Here is a 25,000-nt window from a genome sequence, read left to right as displayed (position 1 = left end):
GGTAATATAAGTCATTAGCAATGTCTCCCAAAAGGGATTTGAAGGAATATATATGTGTACATTTGCGTGTGCTACATTAAGTTCAAGTGTGCTATCCCCTTCTTTCAGAGACAGGTGTTTCACAACCAACTATAGGAAATGCCTGTTGCAAAAAGGATAAAAACATCTACTTTCTCTGCCTTAACATGAACAGGTTTGAAATGGAGAACTCAGCAAAACAAGGTGTGCTTCTGGTATCAGGAATTATAATTCTGCCAGAGTTCTTTTCAGTGAACCCTTGTCTCTATGATTCATGTAACTAAACATGGTTCCCAGGTTTGTGTTATCATCCAGGTAGCACTGTTGACCATAGCATCATCTAGAGATGGGAGCTGGGGGTTGGATGCAAAGTCAGCACTCAGGTTCTCTGTCTTGACGCTTATATAAATTTTACTGCTTGCAAACACAGGGCACCCTTGCCAACTTAGAACTGATTTCATATTGAATCAGTTGAAGCTTAGGGAAGAAAGCCAATAGCAATATTTTGTAAAAACAAAACAAAACAAAACAAAAAACAACAGCAACAACAAAAAACCCAACTAGGCTAACTGTCTATACACAGATGAGACAAACCTTCAAAATGAAACACAATGTTCAGGAGGTGGCTTGAGACTTCCTGGGCTTTGACATCTTAACTGTGCCATTTGGACCTTATCTTTGTTAGAAATAAGATTCTGCAATATCCTGGAACTCAAATACCCTATGCTGCACTTGTGTATGCTTTTTTCTGGTTTGGTCAAGAAGTTCTGTGAGAACTGGTTTGTTTTCATTCTGGAATCAAGCATGGTAGAAATAGATGCTGCTGGTAATCCCTTTATCTGTTAAATTACCACCCTATTCAAGTCCAGATTGGTTTTGCTTTTTTTTTTTGTTTTGTTTTGTTTTGTTAGTGGTTCCTTGGTTTTATGATTCCTTTTTAAATGTTTAATGTGCATTGGTGTTTTGTGTGCATGGCTGTCTATGTGAAGGTGTCAGATCTCCTGGAACTGGAGTTATGGATTGGCTGTCTATGTGAAGGTGTCAGATCTCCTGGAACTGGAGTTATGGATTGGTTGTGTGCTCTGATGTGGATGCTGAGAATTGATCCTGAGTCCTCTGGAAGAACAGTCTGTGCTCTTAACCTCTTTGTATCACTGTAGCCCCATGAGTCCATATTGTTGACATGACTGTTTGTGAGCCTGATTTTAGAGTAAAAATTAAAGAAGGTAAAAGAGATGAAACCTGTAGAGGTAAGATTTCATCCATCATATGCTCTAAATGCTCAATTTTCTGGTAATTAATAAGTTTATTTTTCTCTTTTTGAGATGCCTTATTCCCCCCCACCCCCACCCCATGTTTCAAGATAAACAATGTAGCAAATATTGGCTTGAAAATCCTTTGACGGTTTGAATGATTATAATGCCTTTTCTTTTGTTTTCCCCTTTTTATTTCTTTTTGACCAACATCTCTCTGTGTGTATAGGTCTACCCTGGAATTTGGTATTCAGAATAAGCTAGCCTCAAACTCACAGGGGTTTGTCTGCATTGGCCTGTCCCCCCCCCCCCCCCAGTGGTAGAATTAAAGGCATGCACCACCAGTCCCAGGGGCATTTCAAGATTTTAAAGATGCTTAATTAGTCTCCTTTAATACTTTTTCCTGGCATAATTTCTGCCCCATCCAGTAATAATCATGATAACATTGCCACAGAGGTCTACAAATTAAATCTATTATTAGCACATAATGACCTGAAAAACCTGACTGTTTGAATAGTTTCCAATTATTAGCTGTGTTATGTAGGTGGAGACCTGGGTTATTTACAAAGATATTTTAGGACTTAGGTAAGATAATTGTTTTCTTCTCTAAAAATAAACTTTGTTTATGTAACAGTTACAATGGGAGCTTTCCCAAACAGGAAGTGATCTAAAAGAGCATCATCAGTAAGGAAACTCAGCAAGGCCTCCAGACGCTACGTTCTACTCAGAACTATAGAGGAATTTGTAAATAGCAAATTATTACTTAGTTTTGTAACAATTGTTCCCCATAGTACATTATACACAATCTACTTACTAGTTTTGCTTTTAAAAGGAAAACTATATTCTATATCAAAAGATCTTACCTTCGGGAGGTGTTCCATCTGTTGGTTTGTTAGGATTTGTCACTGACACGGTGCCTAATGTTGTGGCAGAAGCTTTTGTTGTGGAAGTTTCTGTCGGTGTTGGAGTAGAGTTATTCTGAACATCTGAAAAAATATGTTTATGAAATTTCATCATTATTAATGTTTTCATCAACAGAGTAGTCTACTTAAATATAGTAAACTAAGAGTTTATGTTATGTTATGTTATCTGTCTATGTATCTCATATATACATGTGATGTATATTGTGATATAATATATATGTTTTCTTTTAACCCAGTGAGTAGAGCATGAATTTGGGACCAATTTCCAAGTTGTTATCAATTGATCTTAGCTCCTGGGTCCATTTGCCTCTCACAGTGGGGTGGATTCTCCTGGATGAATGGCAGAGTAGTCAGGGTTTCTATAGCTATGCAATAACTGAGAAGACTAATGGGGAATGAGGAATGTTATATGTGATGTTTAAAAATATTGTTATTATAACTGACTTGACCAGAGAAAATAATTAAATGTGTGGTCTCTAGAGAGTGGATGTTTAACTATATATTTTCATAGCACACTAAAATCATTCATTACTAAAATGTTAATATATATATATATATATATATATATATATATATATCATTGATAATTCTTTTTAACCTTTATACTGTTTTAAAATATTTTGCTCTTTATAAAATATAAACTAATGTGATATATAATTTATTGTCAGTTATATACAACATATTTTATACCATATAATTTATACTTCACATATTTTCTAAATATGCATATATTTATTGTATTTTAATGCATATAAGTTCTACATTCATTATATTTTACACTTTGTTTTATTTTTTTAACATACACTTTGTCATATATGTATGCAACACAAGAGAGAAAGAATGATACCTTACCAAGAAGAGCAATAAACTTCAAACTAAGCAATTGTGATAGTTTAAGTCATGATGTCACGGATAAACTCATATTTTCAAATTGCTTAGTTCTGTAAATTGTACTTATGCTTAAGCAGCCAAAATTATGGAAATGTAATAATGAATTTTAGCCCACATTTTATATTTATTTATTTATTTATTTATTTATTTATTTATTTATTTAAAGTATACTGTAGCTGTCTTCAGACACACCAGAAGAGGGCATCAGATCTCATTACAGATGGTTGTGAGTCACCATGTGGTTGTTGGGATTGAACTCAGGACCTCTGGAAGAATAGTCAGTACTCTTAACCGCTGAGCCATCACTCGAGTCCCCACATTTTATATTTTTTTCCTTTTTTTATTAGATATTTTCTTTATTTACATTTTAAATGCTATCCCGAAAGTTCCTTATACTCTCCCCCCTGCCCTGCTCCCCTACCTACCCACTCCCACTTCTTGACCCTGGCATTCCCCTGTACTGGGGCATATAAAGATATTTTTAATGACAATTATTCATGCTTCCTTTAATGCATATGAGGAAAACCAGTTTATAACAGTCACTGCTGCAGCATCCTCTTTCCAAAGTCAAATCTATGAGGCTCAACTCTTAATAGTCTATGAAGAAATTAGTTTCTAACACTATTATAATTCTCTAAGGCTTTGGCCCCATATTTTATAGGTCTCTGTCTCTGTCTCTCTCTCTCTGTGTGTGTGTCTTCAACCAGAAGTGGAATTGTCCTTCACTCAGAAAAACTGCAGGGCCCCAGACTCTCCACAGAAGTCAGACTGTGGGCACATGGCATAAATGCAGTAAGTAGATATCTTCAGGGGTGTAAAGACATCAACCATCGGAAGAAGGCACTACTGTCTGCCTTGAATTTTACAGTGCATACAGTAGATTGTGTAAAGCAGATGGCTTTAGAGCAATGAGGACTTAGGCTCATATCCTGAGCTACATATGTCCTAACAGTAAATGTGTTCAGTATGGAACCTCAGATTTCCTTTGTATTTGAAGCTTTCTTTGACTCTGTGTCAAAGCAATCTTTGGCATGTCCAGGGAAGCGCAGAGTCTCGGATGTCCTGAGGTAGATGCATTCACTGTTCATTTCTTAGCCCTGAGGTGCTCACAAGTGTTAGTTCCCAGCACCGGCTTTGTTTATAGACACAGTAAATGGAAATTGCTTGATGCATCAGCTCAGGGAGATGTGTTTAGCACATACAGAAAAGAAAGCTGCGTTTTCACAGGCTTTATGGAAATCAAGTCGAAATGTCTTCCTCTCTGGAAGTAGATCTCACACCTTCTCTTTGGCCTTTCCACACCCCTGTCCCCCATCCTCCATATTCAACAGAGAGCTGGAACACACATGGGTGGGCTATCCCCTGTCTCATCCTTGTTGTTCTAGCTATCTGTCACTTAGTATTTCATTTCATCACTTAACACTAATTTCTAAGTTTAATTTGAAGTGGTTAAATTAGTCAAAGACAAGTAAGTATACAGTGCCACTTAAAGACTGTTATTTAACTTTACTAGTACATAGCTGTGATTGAGCCCTGTATGTAGACTTTTCCAGTGGGAACAATTTTAGTTTCTGAGTGCCACCACCATCTCTAGAGGTATTTCTTTTCTCTTTCCCTTCCTCATCCAACAAACAGGGTGACTACTTGTATGAAAATCATGATCTGATAACAGTAAAAGGCTCTGCTGTATTCCTTATGGTTTTACCCTCAAGTACCGTTTACTCTGGTAGGGACCATGACAGCAGTGTACAGAAAATAACACAAGACATTTTGTGGGTTACATGGTTGTGCTCTGCAAATGCTGCTGGTGAAAAAAACAATAAGGGTTTGTTTGTTTATCGAGAAACAATATTGCCTATAAGGGCAATTCCTTTTTAAAGTCCTTTGTAGAATATTTGTCCAATGAAAAAGAAAAAGAAAGAGAAAAAGAAAAAGGAAAAGAAAAAGAAAAAGAAAGAGAAAAAGGAAAGGAAAAAAAGAAAGAGAAAGAGAAAAAGAAGAAGAAAAAGAAAAGCTGCATGTGCAAGAAGCATCTTAGGTGATTCTCTGTCCAGCATTCAGGATGGAATCCCTTCTGTATCCTACGGTAGCAGAGCTTTGCTAAGAAAATGACTTGTTAAAGGCTATTTTCAGCTGGTAGAAAATTCATTGTGTTAGCATTTCCGCAATCTTTGTTATAAGATAATAAGTTTTTGCATAACCATTTCCTCTGAATTTCTACAGGATCGTGGGCTTGAGAGAAACAAAAAGTCATGAGTCTGGGAAAATGGCTGAAGATTCCCGAAGACCCCTCCCCAGCTTTCGAGGAGTGGTGAACTGCTGGGTGAGGCCTCTGAGCAGCCCAGCTGCAGGGAGGGGATTCTCTGACTGTGGAGCTGCTACAACTTCTGCCAACCATCAACATGCTGGGGTGAGCTTCTCTTCCTGTCTGTCTTTCTTTTTTGGTTGTCGTTGTTAGTCATCCTTGTTCCTATGAGTAACCCCTCATGAGTATTTTTGCTAATAACTTAGTAAAAATTCACAGTAGTTAGACTTTGTTCTGTGATAGGTCTCTTTCTGAGATGTATCGATCTCTCTCTCTCTCTCTCTCTCTCTCTCTCTCTCTCTCTCTCTCTGTGTGTGTGTGTGTGTGTGTGCGTGTTGTGTCTATGCATGAAAATTCTGTTACACAACAAGAGGATTTCTGTCTTTGCTCCCAGCTCCACAGTGATATTTATTTGTACTTATTCTCTCCGTGTCTCAGAAAGTCTCAGAAAGTATTCACTATCTTTTCCTAGGAGCAAAATGTTCAGAGGAAAGGTTTAAACTCTTGAAGGAAAATAAGCTTTCTGAGGTGTATAGTCACGGGTGATCAGTTTGATTGCAGTCCTTCTAAAAGTCATAGCAGCCCTTGTCTTTTGACATAAGACTTATCACCGAATCACTGCCAATGACATTAGATGCAAGTAATTTTATTTAAAAAAAAACCTTAATGCACAAGGACATGGTCAAACGTGTGCTTACATTTTATTTCTCAGAAGAAATAAATGCTATCTAAAGAGCCATTTAACTTGATAAACATTTACTAGCATCTATTGCAACAAGTGCTAAGAAAACCAAAAATATGAGTTGTATCTGGAGAAAGTCAACGTTCTGCCACATAAATTGGCTCTGTATAAAAATTAGTGCACAGACATGGCTTACGCAATCTAAGTAGCACAATGTACCTACAATAACCAATAGCTTTGTGAGGGAGAGATTTTGAGAGAAATTGGATTATTAGGCATAATATGGAAATGTGTATTTTATATGCAAATGAAAGGGGAGATCAAAAGTAACAAAGTTGGGGCTGTATCAGGACCTGGGACCTAGAATGCGCTCTCAATTGTGTCTGACAAACTTAAATCTTTGGGAAGTAAAGACAGGAAAATCCCATTTTAAGTGAAGCTTCAAAGCTATTGAAAACTTGAAAACCAGGCTTTTGATGTACAGTTCATTCTCAATTAAACCTAAAAATACTCCGGAAGGAACAGAAGTCGTAAGAGGGCTTAGATAATTCTTATGTGGAATTAGTGGTCTGGGAAGAGAACTAACAGGGAAATCTCATCTCTCTCTGGTAAATACCTCGATAAGTGGAGAAATTCTGCACCTGAGAGAGCCATCTCCTTGGGTCTCCAGCCATCTGTGCAGTGGGGATGGAGTGCCAAGCCTGGCTGGCTGCAGGCAGTGACAGGTGTCTCAGCCACCTGGCCCCTCTGGGGAGAACAGGGCTCAAGCCTGCATTGGTGAGTTTGTTAAACACAAGACATTATCTGCAAATGGACCTGAGGATCCGAGGTTTTCTGGCTGACAAGCAGAGAGGTTTGAGGGGCCAGAGGCTGTTACAGGGCCAATTCTCTCCACCCATCAGGATCCCATTCAATACTAAGGGCAATGCCAGCAACTTTCCATTTGCTAATGTGATTCTTTGAAGATCATGTTTAATAATGAGGTATATTTAGACTTGGGAATTTGTTACAAGACTTTTTATATCATGTGCTGAGTTTGATTGATGAGCATCTACACCCCTTAGGCACACACTGGTTATGTTTAATATTCATAGGGCTAAAAGTGAGAGAGACAAGAAAGAACCGCTGCATGCTCTAGGACTTCCAGACCTCTGTGCTAGGATCCTTTCCCTGAAGCAGTTCTGAGTCTAGAGAGGAGCAGGAGCAGGCTCCACAGAACTGTGCTGACATCTGCTCCATAGCAAGGCAAGGAAACTCAGCATATTCTAAGTTCTGCCAAATGTCACAGGCCAGGCTCCTGGGTCATCTCTCGGGTTAGTTGTCTGTCTGCCTGTTTTGTGGGAGGGCTGCCTTGCGCCTACCTTGTTGAGAGTCTGCCAACCGCAAACTCTCTGCCTAGCTCACATTCAGTTTCTGGGTCCATTCACTTTCCCAAAAGTTTCTCCAGAAACACAAGTCCCACGAGAGACTCCCGACTCCCAGATCACCCTAGTGTGAAGAGTGACTTTCCCATGTGAAATGCAGACTTTTTTTGCTGAGTTGGCAATCTTGTGACTCACCATGCGGTTTTAGCAGCCAAAACGATATGTTTGGTAACAAAATAGTAACATTGAAGAAGGAAGGGTTTTTTTCCCGTTTTTTGAAAAATTAAAGATTATATTTTCTCTCCCTAAGTACAAAGGTAAATTATAGTTGAATATATTTATAGGGTACAAAGGTGATGTTACAGTTATTGCTAAGTAGAATGTGGAATATAGCTCAATAAGGCTAAGGAGCACACACACACCCACATGCACACACACACACACATACACCCTCAAATAGTTTTTTATTATGTGGTTGGACCTTTAAAATTTACTCAGTGATATTAACGTATGTAAATACATATTTTTCAGGATCCATCTCTGGAAATTCTCACTTGTAATCTCTAGTCTAATTGAGATCCCGTGCTTGTCAGCCATCATTAGTCAGCCATCACAGCCACATCTCCTCCATCTCCAGCCTCCACATCTTCCTTGCATCCCTTGCCTTCTTTCCATAAGATTATTTTACACAAAAGTGGGGGGTGCGGCATGTATTTAGGTTGTCGAGAATACTTTACTGAGCAAAATGATCTCCAGCCTCAGGCATACGATGATGGAATGTCTTCCTTTTTACAAATTCCATGTGCTTGGTACACACTCTGCTGTATTCATTTCTGACTCTCTAACACAATTATGAATAGTTCTGGGACAGACGTGTGTTACAGGTGACTATTTCAGCTACTGATTTCTTTGTTCATTCACCAGTTGCAGCATCACTGCATCATGATAGCATACCCACTGAGGCCAGAACTGAGTTTCTTAGCCCACAATTCATATACATACATACATACATACATACATACATACATACATACACACACACACATACACATAGGTGTGTTTGTAAGTATTTATTCACATGTATGTGTATATAATGTCCTTTATAAACTGAAGATGATTAAAATACTTTATTAGAAAAAGGAAGCATAGGGTGTGCCTAATATTGGGAGTAACTGTGGGCTTACCGCTAGTTTTGAGCCCAGGCTCTGTCACTCACATTTTAAATGTTTGTAGAATTTGATGCTGATGTGCTTCAGAAGGCTCAGATGTTAAAGGTGTGTTTTCTGAATGATGCTGTTAGGAAATGATGAACTCTTTAAATGGGCCTCTGGGAAGGCCCTAGGCCGTTGAACAGGTGCATGCAGAAGGAAGGCGGTTCTCATGGGAATTCCGGGATGGCTTATATAAGAGAGTTGGCTATAAAAACTGACCTCTGTCTCTCTGCTTCTGGTCTCAGATGTAAACACAGTCTACTGTGTAGTGTTTTACAGTGCATCAGCATATAATACAGGCAAAACCCAAGCAGGTGCAGTTTCACCCCCTTGAGTCTTGAAAATGGAGTAAAAAAACTTTTCTGTTTATAAAGTTTGTTGCCTCTGTTATTTTGTTGTAGTGATGAAAGGCTGACTTATACAATGTCAGTTTTCAGTCTTATGGAAACAAACATCATGGAGTACTACATATAAAAGATAAATGAGAAAGTCAATGAGCTTGTTAGACTTGGGTTTAAACCTGTTAGAAACATCAACGGCATGAAGGGAACTTAGAGTTTTACTGCAGGGACATAGAGATTTTCACTACTTGGTAATATTGCTGTAATACATTTAGATAGACAAAATCTTCAACTCCACCAGCAGGTTCAAGTTAATAAAGCTTTTTGAAGGAAAACTTAACTTCTTTCAAAATTATAATCACATTCTTCTGATCGGGTCTTCTCTTTGGTGATTTTGAAGAATTTTACGTTACTTTTATTGTTCCCTTTTACTGGTATACTGATAACATTTGTTTCCAGAAACTAAAGTAATTGGAAAGAAACAACACAAAGAAGAAGAAAGTAAACTAGAGCTGGCCTTAAGTGGTGAGAGAGAGAGAGAGAGTTACTATGTATAATTTCTGTCAGAATTTGATGGATAATTTTCCCAAAGTGAGCATCTGACTACTGTGACCCGAAGTTTCAACCAGGGTCCTATGGGTTGATTCTCACGGTATGCAGTGTCTTTATGTGAATTCAATGACTCAAGTATGCTATTTTTATATATCAGTGAGTTCCATTAATACAATGATACTTAAACTTGCTAACCAATTTGTAGTGTTTTATTTCTCTTTCCTTGTTCAGAGGATATTTTGTTTGTAAATGGGGTGTTTCTCTTCCCAAAGTTGAGAGAGCTGTTGCCCCAGGTCACCAGATAGCATGTCTAAAGTGGCTTTTAATAGCATCGTAAGACTGAGTGAGAAATTTTATCTTTTTGTTTTAGTCTTCCGCTTCAAGTAGAGAATGACTTTCAGCACTCATGACTGGTACTATATAGTTAAAAATAAGTAAGCAAATATCTGTGTGCAGGGAGCAACAGTCCTTCAGCTGTGGTGTAGAGGAGCTCCGAGTGTCAGCATAGAATCCTGTTTTTCTCTATGCACATGTTCTCACAAAGTGTCCCCACAGTGCTGAGAGAAAACGGGTCTGGTAGCTCGTGCTCAGTTCTACATTGGGTGCTAATCTGAGAACAGAGATGAAATTGTGTTTCTTCTGCGTTTTTTATTTTAGAGGTTACCTTCGTAATGTTATATTGTTTTAAAAAATAAATATTTTAAAGTATTTCCTTATGAAGGCATTGAAGTTATTACTTGTGGGCCAATTATATCTCACATATTTAAAAATAACTCTACATGTTGTGGTACAGATGCAACAGATTTTGGTTTTTGTTTTGATGTTTTAAACATAGTAGTAGGCAACAGACGCATTTCCAGGATAAGTTCTCAGCTTTGGGCAGGGAAGCTTACACCCTGACATCCTGCAGAGGATACAGGACTGGAAGCCTCCATTCACTGGCCAGGAGAACAGGAAGGGAAATGCATACTGTTCTTTCTAATTGATATGAACACACTTCATTACTTATACATGGAAACTCATTCTATGATATCGCCTTATGGTTTTCACTAGGAAAATTAAGCACTCCAAGATTCCTCTCTAAATTCCAAGGCAAAGACTGGGCTAGAAATGGTATTTACTAGGGAACACATAGTCAGACTCACCCTTAGAATGGATGACCTTGCACATTTAAATTGGACCAGAAGTGAAAGAAAGAACTAGAAAACTGGATTTGCTGAAAACCAGAAGCTGCTTTTTAATCCCTGAGGATGAGGGAGAAAAGAAATGACCAAGGTTGAGATGGAGCAGTATGATAACACAGTAGCAGAAATAAGTAAAATGTGCCCTTCCCTTTGGGCCTCTGGTGGCTCCTCCCTGCCTTCACTGGCATCTACAATATTCACTAGGCGCTTAGTTACATGGTCTTATCTCTGCTGGGATGAAGAAAAGGAGAAACACGTTTTGGCTTCTGCTAAAACAAAGTTAAAGGACATGCCCTAAAGAACCAGGAGACGAGCAAGATTTGATGGATGCACAAAGCTGAAAATAAAGATACGTGTGAGAATATTTCCCATCCTCTGTCACGCTTTCTGACATTTCCGAAGGGCTCAGAGTGCATTTTCAGTCACATCATGGTGTTGTATTAAGTAATGAAGAAATATAGGTAACATCAAGGTTACCTGAAATCTGTTTCTTACTCAATTAAATATCATCCATCAAATCCAGAGCCATATGTTTGCTGTGTTGTAAATATGTGTTTGTGAGGCAGAGGCTGACTATAAATCGTCTCTACCTTTTCTTCATGCTGTTGGCTGTGAATTCTTTGCTTTAACATAGATTAGAAAGTCATCAGAGGAAATAGACTCGAATGCTTTGGTACAGCTGCATGCTACACCCCAATCTGGGGATCTCCCGCACTGAGCAAAGTATTTCATAATGTTTTCCAGATCTTAATTAAGGCCAGGTGGGTATCCCAGGGAATATTTACTCATTGATTTTTGTTAATTTTGAAGACAAATTTACTTTATAACAATTAAATTTGCTCTCTTGGCATAGTGACAGAGATATATACATGGAGAAAAATCAATTGATATAATCTCACATTATTATCAATATATCACCTCTGGAATATGTTTAATATAATTAAAAATTTTAGGACTTTAGACTTATGAAGAAATGTGAGAATTATCATTTTTTCAGGCAATCTTAATGGCTTTAACAGACATCTCTGTATCTTTGTCTGCTAGTGGAGTTATTTGTCATTAGGTTCTGAATCTTTATTAAATGCTCAATAATAGTAAGTTTTGTTTGAATTGTACTGAGTATGTACAATATTGCAATTTTTCTACCCTTTAAAGTGAAGTGGCACCTGCTAAAACTGAAGAATAAAGAATTCATTGAATTTACAATGATCATGTGAAAGACTAAGAGGAAGTTGCTGGATTTATGTCTAAGTCATTTTAAAGTCAAGAAATAACTTCTGGATCATCCCACGTGTTCGTGGCAGTTTTCATGTCTCCAGCGAGTCTGTACTCTCTGCAGACACGCTCTTCATATCCTTGAGGAAAATGACTTTGCTATGTTCAGAGGAGTTGTTTACTAATTATCAGTGGGTCACTGAATACCTAGTCTGCTGTCACAGGCTTTAGTGAGGGACCTGGAGCTAGCAAGAAGAAATGCCCCATCTGCCTGCAGCAGTCTATGAAAATTTGAGCTCTTAAAAATATGGGTTACAAATTTACCTTCTCCTCCCTCACTTGGATTTTTGTTACAGCTTGAGTTTTCATAGCTTTTTCTTTATCTACCATTACTCCTTTTTCTTAATATCAGTTTACCTTTTTATAAAAATCAGTTCACTTTAAAATAAATAATGCTGTAATATATATATATATATGTATTAAAGATCTTAATAGAAGCAATCATAAAAATTAATAATATGAAAGCTATTAGAGTTGGTGTGTTTATGTGTGTGTGTGCATGTGTGTACGCATGTGTGTATGCAGGGAGCAAGTGTTTTATCACTGAACTATTTCACTAAAGAGCAGGCAGAAGTTTTATTTATTATTTTATTTTTTGGATAGAATCTCATTATGTTGCTCAGGCTAATCTTGAATTTGTTGTAGAACCATGCCAGTTTCAAAACCACTTTCCTCCTGTCTTTGCCTCACAAAATCTTGGATTATAGACACATGACTGAATTGCAACCTTTGAATTTTTGATAGTCACTTTTAGTTATGATAGCTTCAGTTTAGTTCCGGCTTTCTCAACTTTAAAAGAGAAATCAGAAAACTTAGTAAAAACATAAGAACATCAACCACATTGATCTGCCTTGGGAAACCAGAAGCATGTGGCAATACAGATCGATATTATTTAAGTCTATGACCCTTTAGAGCATCTAGTGACATAGGCTGACATTTAGTACACATTAGAAATGGTGTTCCTGACAAAGCACTTTAAGGTTGTCAATCAGGCATGGATGTTGTATTGCATCAAGTCTTACCTTCCACAGCTAAAGGAAAATCAATCCCTTTGTTCATTTCTCTCATTCTAGTAGGGATTATGTCTGCCTCCTCGGCAATTTAACTGCACCTGATCCCAAAAGTCAGTATTATTTGAAGGACTGATAACAAGTAGAAAATAAGAGTGGAACTGGTGACTGGCAATAATTTCATGTCTCAAATGTCAAGGCAGAGGCGATATTTTACATAAAACAGAGCTAAAAGGCCCCTAACAATCTAGACAGACTCGAGTAAGACTTGATTTCTCATTTCATATGTCATAGCTAGCAACAGAACAGACTAAACGACAAACCACTAAACTGCTTCATCCAGGGAAACAGGGGAGGAACAGCCCCTTGACCCCCCGACTCTTGACTTGACCTGGAATTCATCCTACACTTGGGCCCCTACTTTTCAGGTAGCCAACTGGACAATGACCTTATCCCTCCAGGCTAAGGAACTTCCAGATGCTCAGGGGAGACACTTTATGACACTAGTTATCTAAAAAATCTGATCTTTTCAGTTGAAAGAATAATTGAAATCCAACTTTGAAAGAGCAGTAAATTAAATGACATTTTAAAATATATTTAAATAAGGAAAGAGACAATATTAAAATAAGAGAGTTTGAGAAATCATTGTTTACTTGTAGGATAAAGTTTAGAAGGGACAAGTATAAATGAAAACCAAAATTTAAGAGGAAAAGTAAAAAAAAAATGGCAGAATGGCATAAGAATTAAGAACAGCAGTAAATGCCACCTCCCCCACAAATCCATGTTTAGGAATAAAGATGAAGTCATATGATTTTTTTTTTTTTTTTTTTGGTTTTTCAAGACAAGGTTTCTCTGTATAGCCCTGGCTGTCTTGGAACTCACTTTGTAGACCAGGCTGGCCTCGAACTCAGAAATCTGTCTGCCTCTGCCTCCCGAGTGCTGGGATTAAAGGCATGCGTCACCACGCCCAGCATGATATTTTATTTTTAATTTTTGATAAAATTGTAATAGTTTGTATATGCTTGGCCTAGGGAATGGCAGTATTAGGAAGTGTGGCCATGTTGGAGTAGGTGTGTCACTGTGGGCATGGGCTTTAAGCCTAGCTGTGTGGAAGTCAGTATTCTTCTAGCAGTCTTTAGATGAAGATGTAGAACTCTCAGCTCCTTCTGCACCATGATGATAATGGACTGAACCTCTGAACTTATATAAGCCAACCCCAATTAAATGCTGTCCTTATAAGAGTTGCCTTGGTCATAGTGTCTGTTCACAGCAGTAAAACCCTAACTAAGACAGATGTGTTATATAAAAACTAGGAAGTAACCATGGTTACGTCTTCAACCGAGCTTCGATTCTTACAATCGTGCAAATTTCATTTCCACTCTTTGAATTTTAAGCAACAGAAAAGTTATCAACGAAAAACTAACATAGGTAAATGTGTAAATTGAATTCCAGGAGGAGGAGAAGCGGGATGTGGGATAATATTTCATAGCATCTAAATGAATTTTCTTGAAAAGTGAACTACAATGTCAGTTTTCATTGGCAGCAGTTGTATTAAGTAGCTCATATTGCTCTGTAAATTATCCCCTAAACATACATTTAAAAAAAAAACAACCATTTATTATTTGTCTTTATAGCAGCAGTGTGACAATCACTTAGAACAATGCTGGCTTTGTTTTTATCACTCTCTGACACCTGCGGGGTATTGGCTGGGACTGGCCAGGTAGGATAGATTTGAAGTCACTTAGAAGAAAAGGATTCAGGCCACTCTCAGGGCTGATTAAGTCAGTGCTGGTCTTGGGGGAAGAGCTCAGAGATTCCTCCATTGAAGTTCTTTGACTCATCCCCCAGATAAGTCAACCAAAGAAACCAAGGAGAAACCAAGGTAGAAAACAGCTCATTACTATGAACTGTTCCTGTATTTTGCTAGTTATACAACTTAGTTCCCTTGCTCAGAGTTAAGAATACCACCAGACAAAGAGCAGTGGGTGTGTACTGAACCTGGCTACCACAAGTCACTGTCAAGACAGAGATAATTAGATTTTAAAGCATGAATTTCTGCATCCTAGAGGGATCTTTGCAGGCTCTTTTCTTTACTTTTTATAATTTGAACTTACCCTAATTCCTATGGGCTCCCATTAGACAAGCTGGACTCCCTGCCGTCTCTTAATTAAGGCATTGTTATTTCTAATTTTAGCTGTACACGTGTTACATCTCCCTCTTTTTCTTTAATAACGCCCCTCTAGGACTCAAGTGGCTTTTCTTCCCTCAAAGCTCAGTTGTACTATGTGTAATCTTTTCCCCACTGTCTAGTTCAGACAGTTCTTAGAGCCTACAATGAAATACTTAGTTTTTTTCACTCAACATATTTACTAAATGTCCACTATGTCTTGGGGCTGTGTTATATAATGATATGAATGTTAATTACCAACTAAAAAGATTTATATTTGCATCTTACAATCATGATGCTCATATTTGTGCATTCGGGAGGTATATTGCTCAAGAGTTTTTAAATGTCTTTGAGTGCACATCTTGTGTGCATAACCAACTTTTAAAGGTTAATTCGTTTTTACCTGTCGATGTTCAACTTTTAAAGCACAGAAAAATATAACGATTTCTTGGTTCAACTTTTAAGTTTAGCTTACATGTGCTTTTTTCCTCTGTATTAATATAGCACATTTAGCATCAATTTCAAGGTACCTGTAGACTCATTTCCATGGTTTGTTAAATCCTGGGCTGGAGAGATAACACAAAGGTTAAAAGCAAACTTTGATCTTGCAGATGACTGGACTTCTGACTCCAACACCTACACTGATTGTCTTACAGCCACCTGTGATCTCCTAAACTCATAGGTAAACACACACATGCATAGTTAAAAACATAAAGACAAATACTTTTAAAAAGAATTTAAAAGTTTATTATGCATTGAAAATGATATGTACCTCTTTGCCTGGCTTTTAGGAGTTTGTAGAGATTGCATATATAAAACTTTATAATTTCCAGTGGATATTCAACTGCTACACTATTGTTATTAAATTCCAGTCTGCTATGCTTTGGTACTGAAGAGCTCCACTAAGAGACAAGGCACACTGCTCTGCTTTGGAGTACTTTTGATAAATGTTTCATCGCTTTGCAAATATTTTTAAAGTAGTTCTACCTTGCTTTAGATGAGGTTCTGGGGATTTTTAAAATTTAAAAGGAATTAAAGGTCTGTGAGTTAGTTGAAAAGGTTCCAGGTAACGCTTTCCTGTTTTCAGCACCAAGAAACACAGCAAACAAACCTGAATGAAGATACAGCCTAGCCTCACCACCAGCACTCCTCAGCCTATATCACTGATGTTCACTTTGCTTAGATGGCAGACGTAAGCCTCTATTTATCATCACCAGATTCATCAGCTAATTAAGGACAATGAACACCTTTGCTGAAATAATTGGAAGCAGTTACATCCTGCAGAAATTTGCCTCCCTGTAGGGTGAAGCCTGAACAAGATGGCTGTTACATGGTAAGTTTCTAAAGTCAAATAAGCAAGGCTTAATTGGAAGCCAAAATTCAAGAGACTAAACATGGATTGAGACTAAATCAATCGCATGATTCAAGCTTACAAGTATACAATATTTCTATATTGTTAGATATTATTCTAGCCATGTAGAGAAATAGAATACCCACAAATTGTTTAGGACGATCATCATGGAGCCTTGCTTGACAAAAGAACCTATTTTTGTAACAAACATTTGACAAGGGGCTTTCTCTGGGGCTTTCTCTTCTAACATTTCCTAAGGCTTTCTGATTAAACATATTCAACCTAGAGCTAGTCACTCTTTAGACCTTGAAGACTCTTCTCAACCAATGAGATTGTTTACTTTCATTTGAATAAATTGCATTTGCATTGTTGAATTTCGAAGCTCAGAATCTACATTCTCTTCTGAGCTCAGGTTGTCCCACCTGAAGCCTTGTTTGATTAGTCGCTTTCCTTTAATCAAATGCTTCACAAATGAATTCTCTTTCTTTTCCACTCAGCACAGTTGCTAGGTGCCAAATAAGTAGTGGGACCGTGTTAGCGACATTTTTCAGGACTTTCCTGATGTCTTCATAATGGTTTGTGAAAAAAAAGTGAATACATATAGAACAAGTAAAATCTTCACTTGAAGCTGGACTAACGATGGCCTGGGAGCTCTTCGGAAATGGGTTTTTTATACAAGTGAGCTCTATCTGACATTGTAACAATTCTTACCCTTGCCTTACAGATTTCATACTCATGCAAGTGTAGCAGGGTTTAGATTTGACAGTTACAATTTCATGCAATTGGAAATTTGTACATGCATTTTTGTGCTTTTGTCAGTATAAGATTTTTCATCTTATTAATGATTGCTAAAGTATGTTTGTTATTATTTGTCCATACAACTCAGTGAAAAAATGAAGAGTTTCTGACTTACTTTGTATATGTTTCTGTGATAAACTATGAACAGAACAACTTTAGGTGTATTTGATGCATGGCTCCAGAGTCTGAGTCTATAATGAGCAATAAGGCATGGAATCAGGTGGCCCTGGCATGACATCATTGAAGCTGGCCAATCACATTTTATCTGCACAGAGGTAAGACTATAAACCTTCTAAACCTGCCTCTAGTGATGTAATCCCTCTCTCAAGACCCCAACTTCTAAAAGTTCCATAACTTCCTTCAAACGGTGCCACCTCCTGGTGACTGAGTGTCCACTTATATGATCCTATGGAGGAAGACATTCCTTCTCAAATGGCCACCTCAGATAGTGAATTTCATTCGACATCAGCCCAGCTCTACTCCTACCATGGAATGGTCATAGAGGAGCCTGAGCAGGGACAAGGGGACAGAAAGAGAATCTGTACAGACTCTGTGTTGGGGCTGGCAACATGGCTTAGTTGGATAAAGACATGTGTTTTCAAGCCTGATGACCTGAGTTCAATTCCCTGCACCCACATAGGGGAAGGAAAGAGCCAACTACTGTGAGTTGTCCTCTGACCTCCAAATTCACGCATTCAGTATGGATGCAGCCATGCTCCCACAACCTCACAGTGAGTAGGTAAATGTAAAAAAGAAAATTTAAAAGGAGATCATGTGGTAGAATCTTATCACAGGCTGTCATGACTTATAGAATTGAAATTTCCATTGTTACTCTTGATTATTTTCTAACTTTAATTTCATACATTCTTCAAATTTAGTTTTTGACAGAACTTTCCACTATAAGACTGAGGGGAAAAAAGAATGTGTCTTCAAGAATTTCACCAAGGACAGGGAGTTTATGGTCAACTACCAGTAAGAAGGAGATGAGAGGAAATGAGCAAAACTTAATCTCATATTATGATTTGTGTCTTCTGTAATTTAAATAATTCTCTAAGTTCTCTGATTTCTTAAGCCTGTGAAATCACACTGTGAATTTGTGATAGTAATTATTTATAGCAAGGATTTTAATATTCTTCATCTTGAAAAACAGAAAAAAAGTTGAACCAAGAAGTCTAGCTAGTGGCACAAAATAATACTGTAATTATGCACTATGCACAAAACATCAAATCCATGATAACAGTTTTGCACACTGCATGCTGGCTGCTTAGATGCAACAGGCATCACACAATAGGCAGCAGTGTGCACAGGCAGAGTACACAGGCAGCCAGGCCATGGGAGGAGCAGGCAGGGTGGAAGAGCTCACACATTTAGGAAAGAAAACATGTTTCCCTGGGGCACATGCAATTCAAGAATAATGCATGAGTAAGTATGAGTGCTGGGGTTACTAAGAACACGCAAGAAAAACCTCTTCTCTTTCCTATTGTTCTTTTCCTTTTTTTCTTTAAGGCTATTCTGTTTTATTACATTTTATTTTTTTTTAAAATATGCCCTGAAATTATTAAATACTTTGTGGACAAATGACACTGCTTCTCATTTCATGTCAAGGATGTCTAGTTTCTGATTTCTGGGGGGACATTCCTAAGCCCCCATATACCTGACCCTAATTTACTAAGTGTTATCAGGGTAGTGAACCAACTGCCCCAAATCAGGTGTCATCTTCCATTAGTAGACATTTTTGTGCACATGTAAATCAGGTTTGTAATAACATAGTACCTCCATTTCTCTCTGCAGCCACAGTCTCTCTGTTAATGCCATTTCTGCCTCTGAATTGTCCTTGAACATTTTGTACCTTAACATTTTGTATTTTAACTTAATGTGGAAGCCAGTTTTGTGTTTGACTTATCAGACACATTCCCACTGCACACTCGACTCCGAAGAGAATGTGACGCTGTTTTCCATAAGTAAGTTATTATTAAAAGTGGAAAATTTTCTTGAGTAGCCTACATGGTGGGAAGAAGGACAAGGATGGGGAGTGAACAGCAACCTCTCATGAGTCAGTGCTGAAGGGAATCTTTTGAAAGGAAAGGGCCAGAAAACAGGGATTTAAGCCATGCTGCCTAGGGGGAATTTCGGTAGTTCAAATAATATTTTTTTTGGCCTCGCCTACTTTCCTATTATCTTAAACTAGTACAAGGAAATAAATAATGAATTCATACCAAATCTTTCCCTGAAAGCTGGAGAATATGACACTTTCCTCGAAAAACAAACTCTCCAGTGTGTGCTGAGAGGTGGGATAATGAACTGAGTGATGCCTGGCCAGTGGCTTCAGGCCTGGGCACTCTCGTCCCAATCAGCAGAACTTTTGGGGACTCCTTCCATTGGCCGCATCTGTCTGATCCCAGGTCTCTCACACAGGCCCTCTCCCTGTCTGTGACAGTTTTTCAGATAATTGTTTTTAGTCTCCTTTTCTCTCTTAGGAACTCTTCCCAGATGCCAATGTGTAAGAACGGTGTCACTACTCTTCCCAGATGCCAATGTGTAAGAACGGTGTCATTAAAACAGAAGGATGTTCTGTTTATGTGATCCCTGGCAGCACAGAAGGGGTCTTTCCCATGCCCAGCCACCTCCACCAGGCAGCCAGATAAGAATCTCTGGAGCTGAGCTCTGCTCCAGAACAGCTATTCCCGGCAGTGTCTGGGTGAAGGAGAGGCAAGGTAACCAGGAGCAAGGTGCACAGACGTTGTTGGTTACAGTAAGAACATAAAACTGTAGATCTGGAAGGAGCAATACCATCATTTAGCCTTAATTCATTTGCTCTCTAGACATGGAAGATTCAGCCTGGAGAACATGAAATCTCTGCTTGCCTCAGACACAAGATAAACTGAAGCCACTGGCAGCTGAGACTAAGGACTCCTGGCTCAGAGGACAGTGCCTTCTCCACACTGCTTAGTCCTGGTTGTGATACCAGCCAGGGCTCAACTAGAAAAAAAAAAAGGACTCTGTTATGTTACCTAGTATGTTCAAGCTTTTAAAGGTACTTTAGGCAATTTCATATTAAAACAATACTTAGATGAATTTGTTGTGAAGGATTGGGTCTTTCTTTCACTGCAAAGAAGACTCAACACCCATATCAAGCACACAAATGGCATTTGGTCCTATGGAAATGTAAAACTTCAGAATGACTAAAGGATCTAATGTCTCAACTTTTGCAGGATTAGACTGAGGTTAGCTACAGAAGTGCTGGATGTGAAGAACTTAATGAATGTGCTTTTATTTGATCTGTAATAGATCAGAATGACCTGACAGTTGGTGCAGAGAATTACAAGATCTCTTGTTTTTCTTTGTAAGAAGGTATGAATCCACAGTTGCAAGCTACTCTGATGTGATTTGGGAAGATGCATTGATCCAAAGGCCAGCACAATGTACATCAGACAAACTAAGGTGGCGGGCCAGCTCTACAGAGCCTGCCAAGTAAATGGAACCAACCAAGAACACACCTCAAAAAGAAAGCCCTCACAGATTCTGTTAGCCTAGTGTCACAGTTGGTTCTTGTTAACTCAATATCCAGACAAACCTTAGAAAAGGGAATTCCAGTTTTCTTAATTGCCAATTGATGTACAAGTGCATTGCCTACCATGGGCAGTGCCATCCCTTGACAAGTGCATTGCCTACCATAGGCAGTGCCATCTCTGGGCAAGTAGGCCAGGCCTGTGTGAGAAAAGTAGCTGAAATTGAGAATGGGATCAATGCAGTAAACAATGCCCCTTCATGATTTCTGTCTCAGTTCCTGCCTCTGTCTAAGTTGCTGCCTTGGTTTCTCCCAATGATGGAATTTAACTTATATGCCAAGTATATACTCTCCCGAGTTTTGTCAGTCACTGTGTGTTATTGCAGCAGCAGAGAAACACATTAGGGCATCAGGATAAAAATAAACATGCTCCCAAATATCAGAACACATCTGAGATGCCCTGTGTCTTTGTAACTTTGATGACGTGCAGTGAAATACAGTTTTCCACATTAAAGCAAGGCCAGTTACTAACTGTGTACTATGTTCACACTGATAGAGCCTGGGAAAAGGAAAAGGGTCATGAAACATTGTTCTTGATGTCAGAAAATTCACATACAGTTAAGTGGTGGATTGATCCTCCTGACAGGGGGCAGGGTAGGTGATTGGCATCATTGTCTTTTATTATTGTTATTTTATTTTGCAACCTTTACAAGTTTTAGAATCTGACATAAAATTAGATCAAGTAAGCAAAGCTGAAAAAAAAGAGTTACAAAAAAGCTCATTGAGTCACACAATTTAGTCATTAAATAGCCTGATCTCCATAGTGTGATTGCTATTAATAAATCCTAATTAGGTAATTCTGTGTGTTTAAGAAAGTAACTCTTATCTTTTAAAACTTATTTGCAGAGAAACAAAACCAGGAGCCATGTGCCAGAGTTGGAGAGAGGAGTGGGAACCCCGGAGTGAAGCCGGTGGCCTCTCGACCCTGGGGAGAGAATCCAGGAGCTACAGTCTGTGCCCTCACACTTGCTCGACACTCAAGGAGCGCAATTTCACACTTCTTACCACAAAAAACAAATTTCTTTTCCCACTTTGGTTAAAAATAAAGCCAATGTGTGACACAAATGGTTTTCTGTGTTTTGTGTGTGATTTTTATAACTCAAGCATTATTTTAAAACATGACCATTGGGATGTGAACACACACACACACACACACACACACACACACACACACCAGCATAAGGCATGTGGCTATAGGAGAAGGACTGGGATGGCAGAGTCCCAGTTATTAAGAAAGAATCCTGAAGTCTCTAAATCCTTCTGTTCATTGACTCTGTGATTTCAATATTAGTCACCATAAGCATAAACAGTCTAATGGGAATTTATAGTTTATATGGCATTTAAAAAGTAGATTTCTCTTGCCTTGTAGCATGAGTGGAGAATATACCTTTCTCTATTGTCTGATGGAGAAACCAATGCTAACATACGTTCACTGTGGTGGCCAAGCTTGTCACACACAGAACCAAGACTAGACTTCTTGTCACATCATGGCTGAGTATAACAAACATATCCTACCTCTGAGATCCACTAAGTCTTAATATTTTATGAAAGATTAAAACCATGTTTGGGGGGCATGCTTTTGATTCCAGCACTCATGAGGCAGAACCAGCAGATTTCTGTCAGTTTATAATGCTAGGTTCATCTATATAAGTTTTAGGTCACCCAGGGCTACTCAGTGAGAGACCCTACCTTAAAATATAGTAGATATTGGCTATTTTCAAACAAAATGATTTTTTTATTAAATATAAAAAATTTAAAATATATTAAACTTTTATAAAATATATAAAGATATATAAATTATATATTAAAAATATATATTTTATTAGCTTTTTGAGAATTTACTTTGTCCATGTGTTTTGATAACACCCATTCATCTACTCCACTTTCAAGATCCACACCTACTTTCCTACCCACCCAATGGTGCATTCTCTCTTCTGAGTTCGAGGCCAGCCTGGTCTACAGAGTGAGTTCCAGGATAGCCAGGGCTATACAGATACAGAGAAACCCTGTCTCAGAAAACCAAAAAAAAAACCCAAAAAACAAAAAGCAAAAAAACCCCCACCATCTCCAATTTGTGCTGCACACACAGCCTTTGGGGTGGTATCTGTCTTAGAGATTAGTCAATGTATCATCAATGGAGTCACACCATTAAAAGATTCTGACTCTCCCTTTATACCTACTAATCTGAGTGATTGATTAATAAAGCAAGTTTAATAGCTTATGAATTTGAAACCATTCTAGAAATTACATGAATTCACATATACAATTTTCATTTGTGTATGTTGTGACTACAACCTAATTCAGTGTCCATATTCCTAGAATACAATTATATTGCGTGAAATTTTTTTCATGAGCTTTTATTTTATCATGTGAGAGTTAGCAACATATTAATTAATTGATTCTAACTGGAATCAGTTTGAAATAAAAAAAAAAACATTGTACCTAAATGATGGGATATAATATTAGATAGACCTTTAAGTCCCAAAGTAGAGTAAAACTTGTATAGGTCTTGCTACCCATTCTATAGCATCCGTGCACATCACTTCACTTCCTCTCTCAATGTCCCTATAAGATGAGGATTGCACTTATCCCCAAGTTAACTCAGGATGCTGGAAGTTAAGTAATTCACTCAATAGACAGAATGAATCCAGACATTCTGAATCTAGAACAATGATAATTGGGCATCAAGGGATTCATTCAGTAAGTTTCCCTTTATTTACTTCCTTCTGCCCCTATAAACCCCGTATCTGTTTCACTGACCCTTAGAAGCAGGTTCATTTTGTTTCAGCCATCATGACAAAAGTCAGGGGCCCAAATGACAACAATTCCTTCTAACACATTCCATGAGATCCATTTGAACCCAGCATATTAAAAGTGTTTATTTCTAAGCAGAAATCCTGTAGATGCCATGAGAGGCAGCAGTGGTTTCTCAACTCTTCTGATTGATTGGTAGATCTCTAACTGCATTAATTTTTTATTATCAGGAAACTCAAGTGATTGAAGTGCCACCACATGGGAGATAGCAAGTTACAGGGGAAGCTCTGAAGAGCTTCGGCCTTGTTTGATTCTGTGCCATGTGATCCCACTGTCACATCCCACTATTTTTGAGCCTCTGCTCCTTAGTCAGTGAAACAGATGTGATACAGACAGCCTTGAAATGCTGTGACAGAAGAGACACGCAAAGTTCTCAGCACCACCCAGGGCAGATGCTCACAGATGTTGTGTAGCTACTGCTCAGGGCTGATGGGGACCAGATTCGAGTGTCATCACCATTTTCTGGTCCTGATACATTTTATAAAGGCCTCAGTGAGGAGATTACTGATTGGAGAGATTAGTACGCAGGGTACACTTCAGTAAAATCAATGATACTGTCTTTTTAGACATAGGCAATCACAACTGATTTCTTCAGAGCAGCTTCTCTTTAGAATATTGTTTAGCTTGTCAACGAGAGAACGATCAACACTTTATAGTCATGTAAGTGAGGAGACCCTGTAACTAATCTATATTGAGGAATATGCCATCACCCAAGTCCAAATGTTTTCACTGAGATGAGTGTGTTCTCTGGGAAGCAGACTATGAAATCAGGATGAGCTTCTCCTTAGTCTATAAAGGACTGTGATGGCAAGACAGAGTGGGGGCCAGAGCAGTGACTCTGGCAAAGTGAAAAGTTATTGAATTCTGAAAGAAAAGGAAAGTACTGGGCTGGGGACATGGCTCAATTGGCAAAGTGCTAAGAAACCTGAGTTCAGATCCTACCCCAACCCTCAAAAAAATGGTGCATATCTGTAATTTTAGCATGAGGAATTTAGAGACAAGAAGATCCTTTGAACTTATAGGCTGAATCACTGAGCTCTGTGTTTATTGAAAGGTGCTGTCTCCTGAAATTAGGTGGTAAACTAACCACTGAGGAAGATACCTAGCATTGAACTATCTCCTATGCATACACACATGGACAGGAATCTCCTGACAAACTACACACATGCTCACACACATGAATTCATGCATGTACACATGCATGTGTACATACACAAACACACACACAAAGAAAGAGTAAGAAAGAAAGAAAGAAAGAAAGAAAGAAAGAAAGAAAGAAAGAAAGAAAGAAAG

General features: G+C 38.3%; 1 protein-coding gene and 1 long non-coding RNA gene across 2 annotated transcripts in view; one reads left to right on the top strand and one right to left on the bottom strand.

Moving 5' to 3' along the window:
* The window catches only part of Emcn (endomucin), an 85,417-nt gene that overhangs the window by 54,146 nt on the left and 6,271 nt on the right, over positions 1–25,000 (bottom strand). Inside the window, exon 2 of the mRNA XM_021158495.1 lies at positions 2,135–2,257. Coding sequence (XP_021014154.1) covers positions 2,135–2,257 — 123 coding nt within the window. The remainder of the gene's footprint in view (positions 1–2,134; positions 2,258–25,000) is intronic.
* Positions 5,317–19,513, top strand: LOC115030616. The gene is made up of 4 exons (XR_003836201.1): positions 5,317–5,495; positions 15,788–15,858; positions 16,264–16,509; positions 17,474–19,513. It is a non-coding gene; the product is annotated as an uncharacterized LOC115030616 (long non-coding RNA).

The sequence above is a fragment of the Mus caroli genome, chromosome 3 (genome assembly GCF_900094665.2).
Source record: "Mus caroli chromosome 3, CAROLI_EIJ_v1.1, whole genome shotgun sequence".
NCBI classification, from domain to species: Eukaryota; Metazoa; Chordata; class Mammalia; order Rodentia; family Muridae; genus Mus; species Mus caroli.
This window is presented reverse-complemented; position numbering and strand designations above follow the sequence as displayed.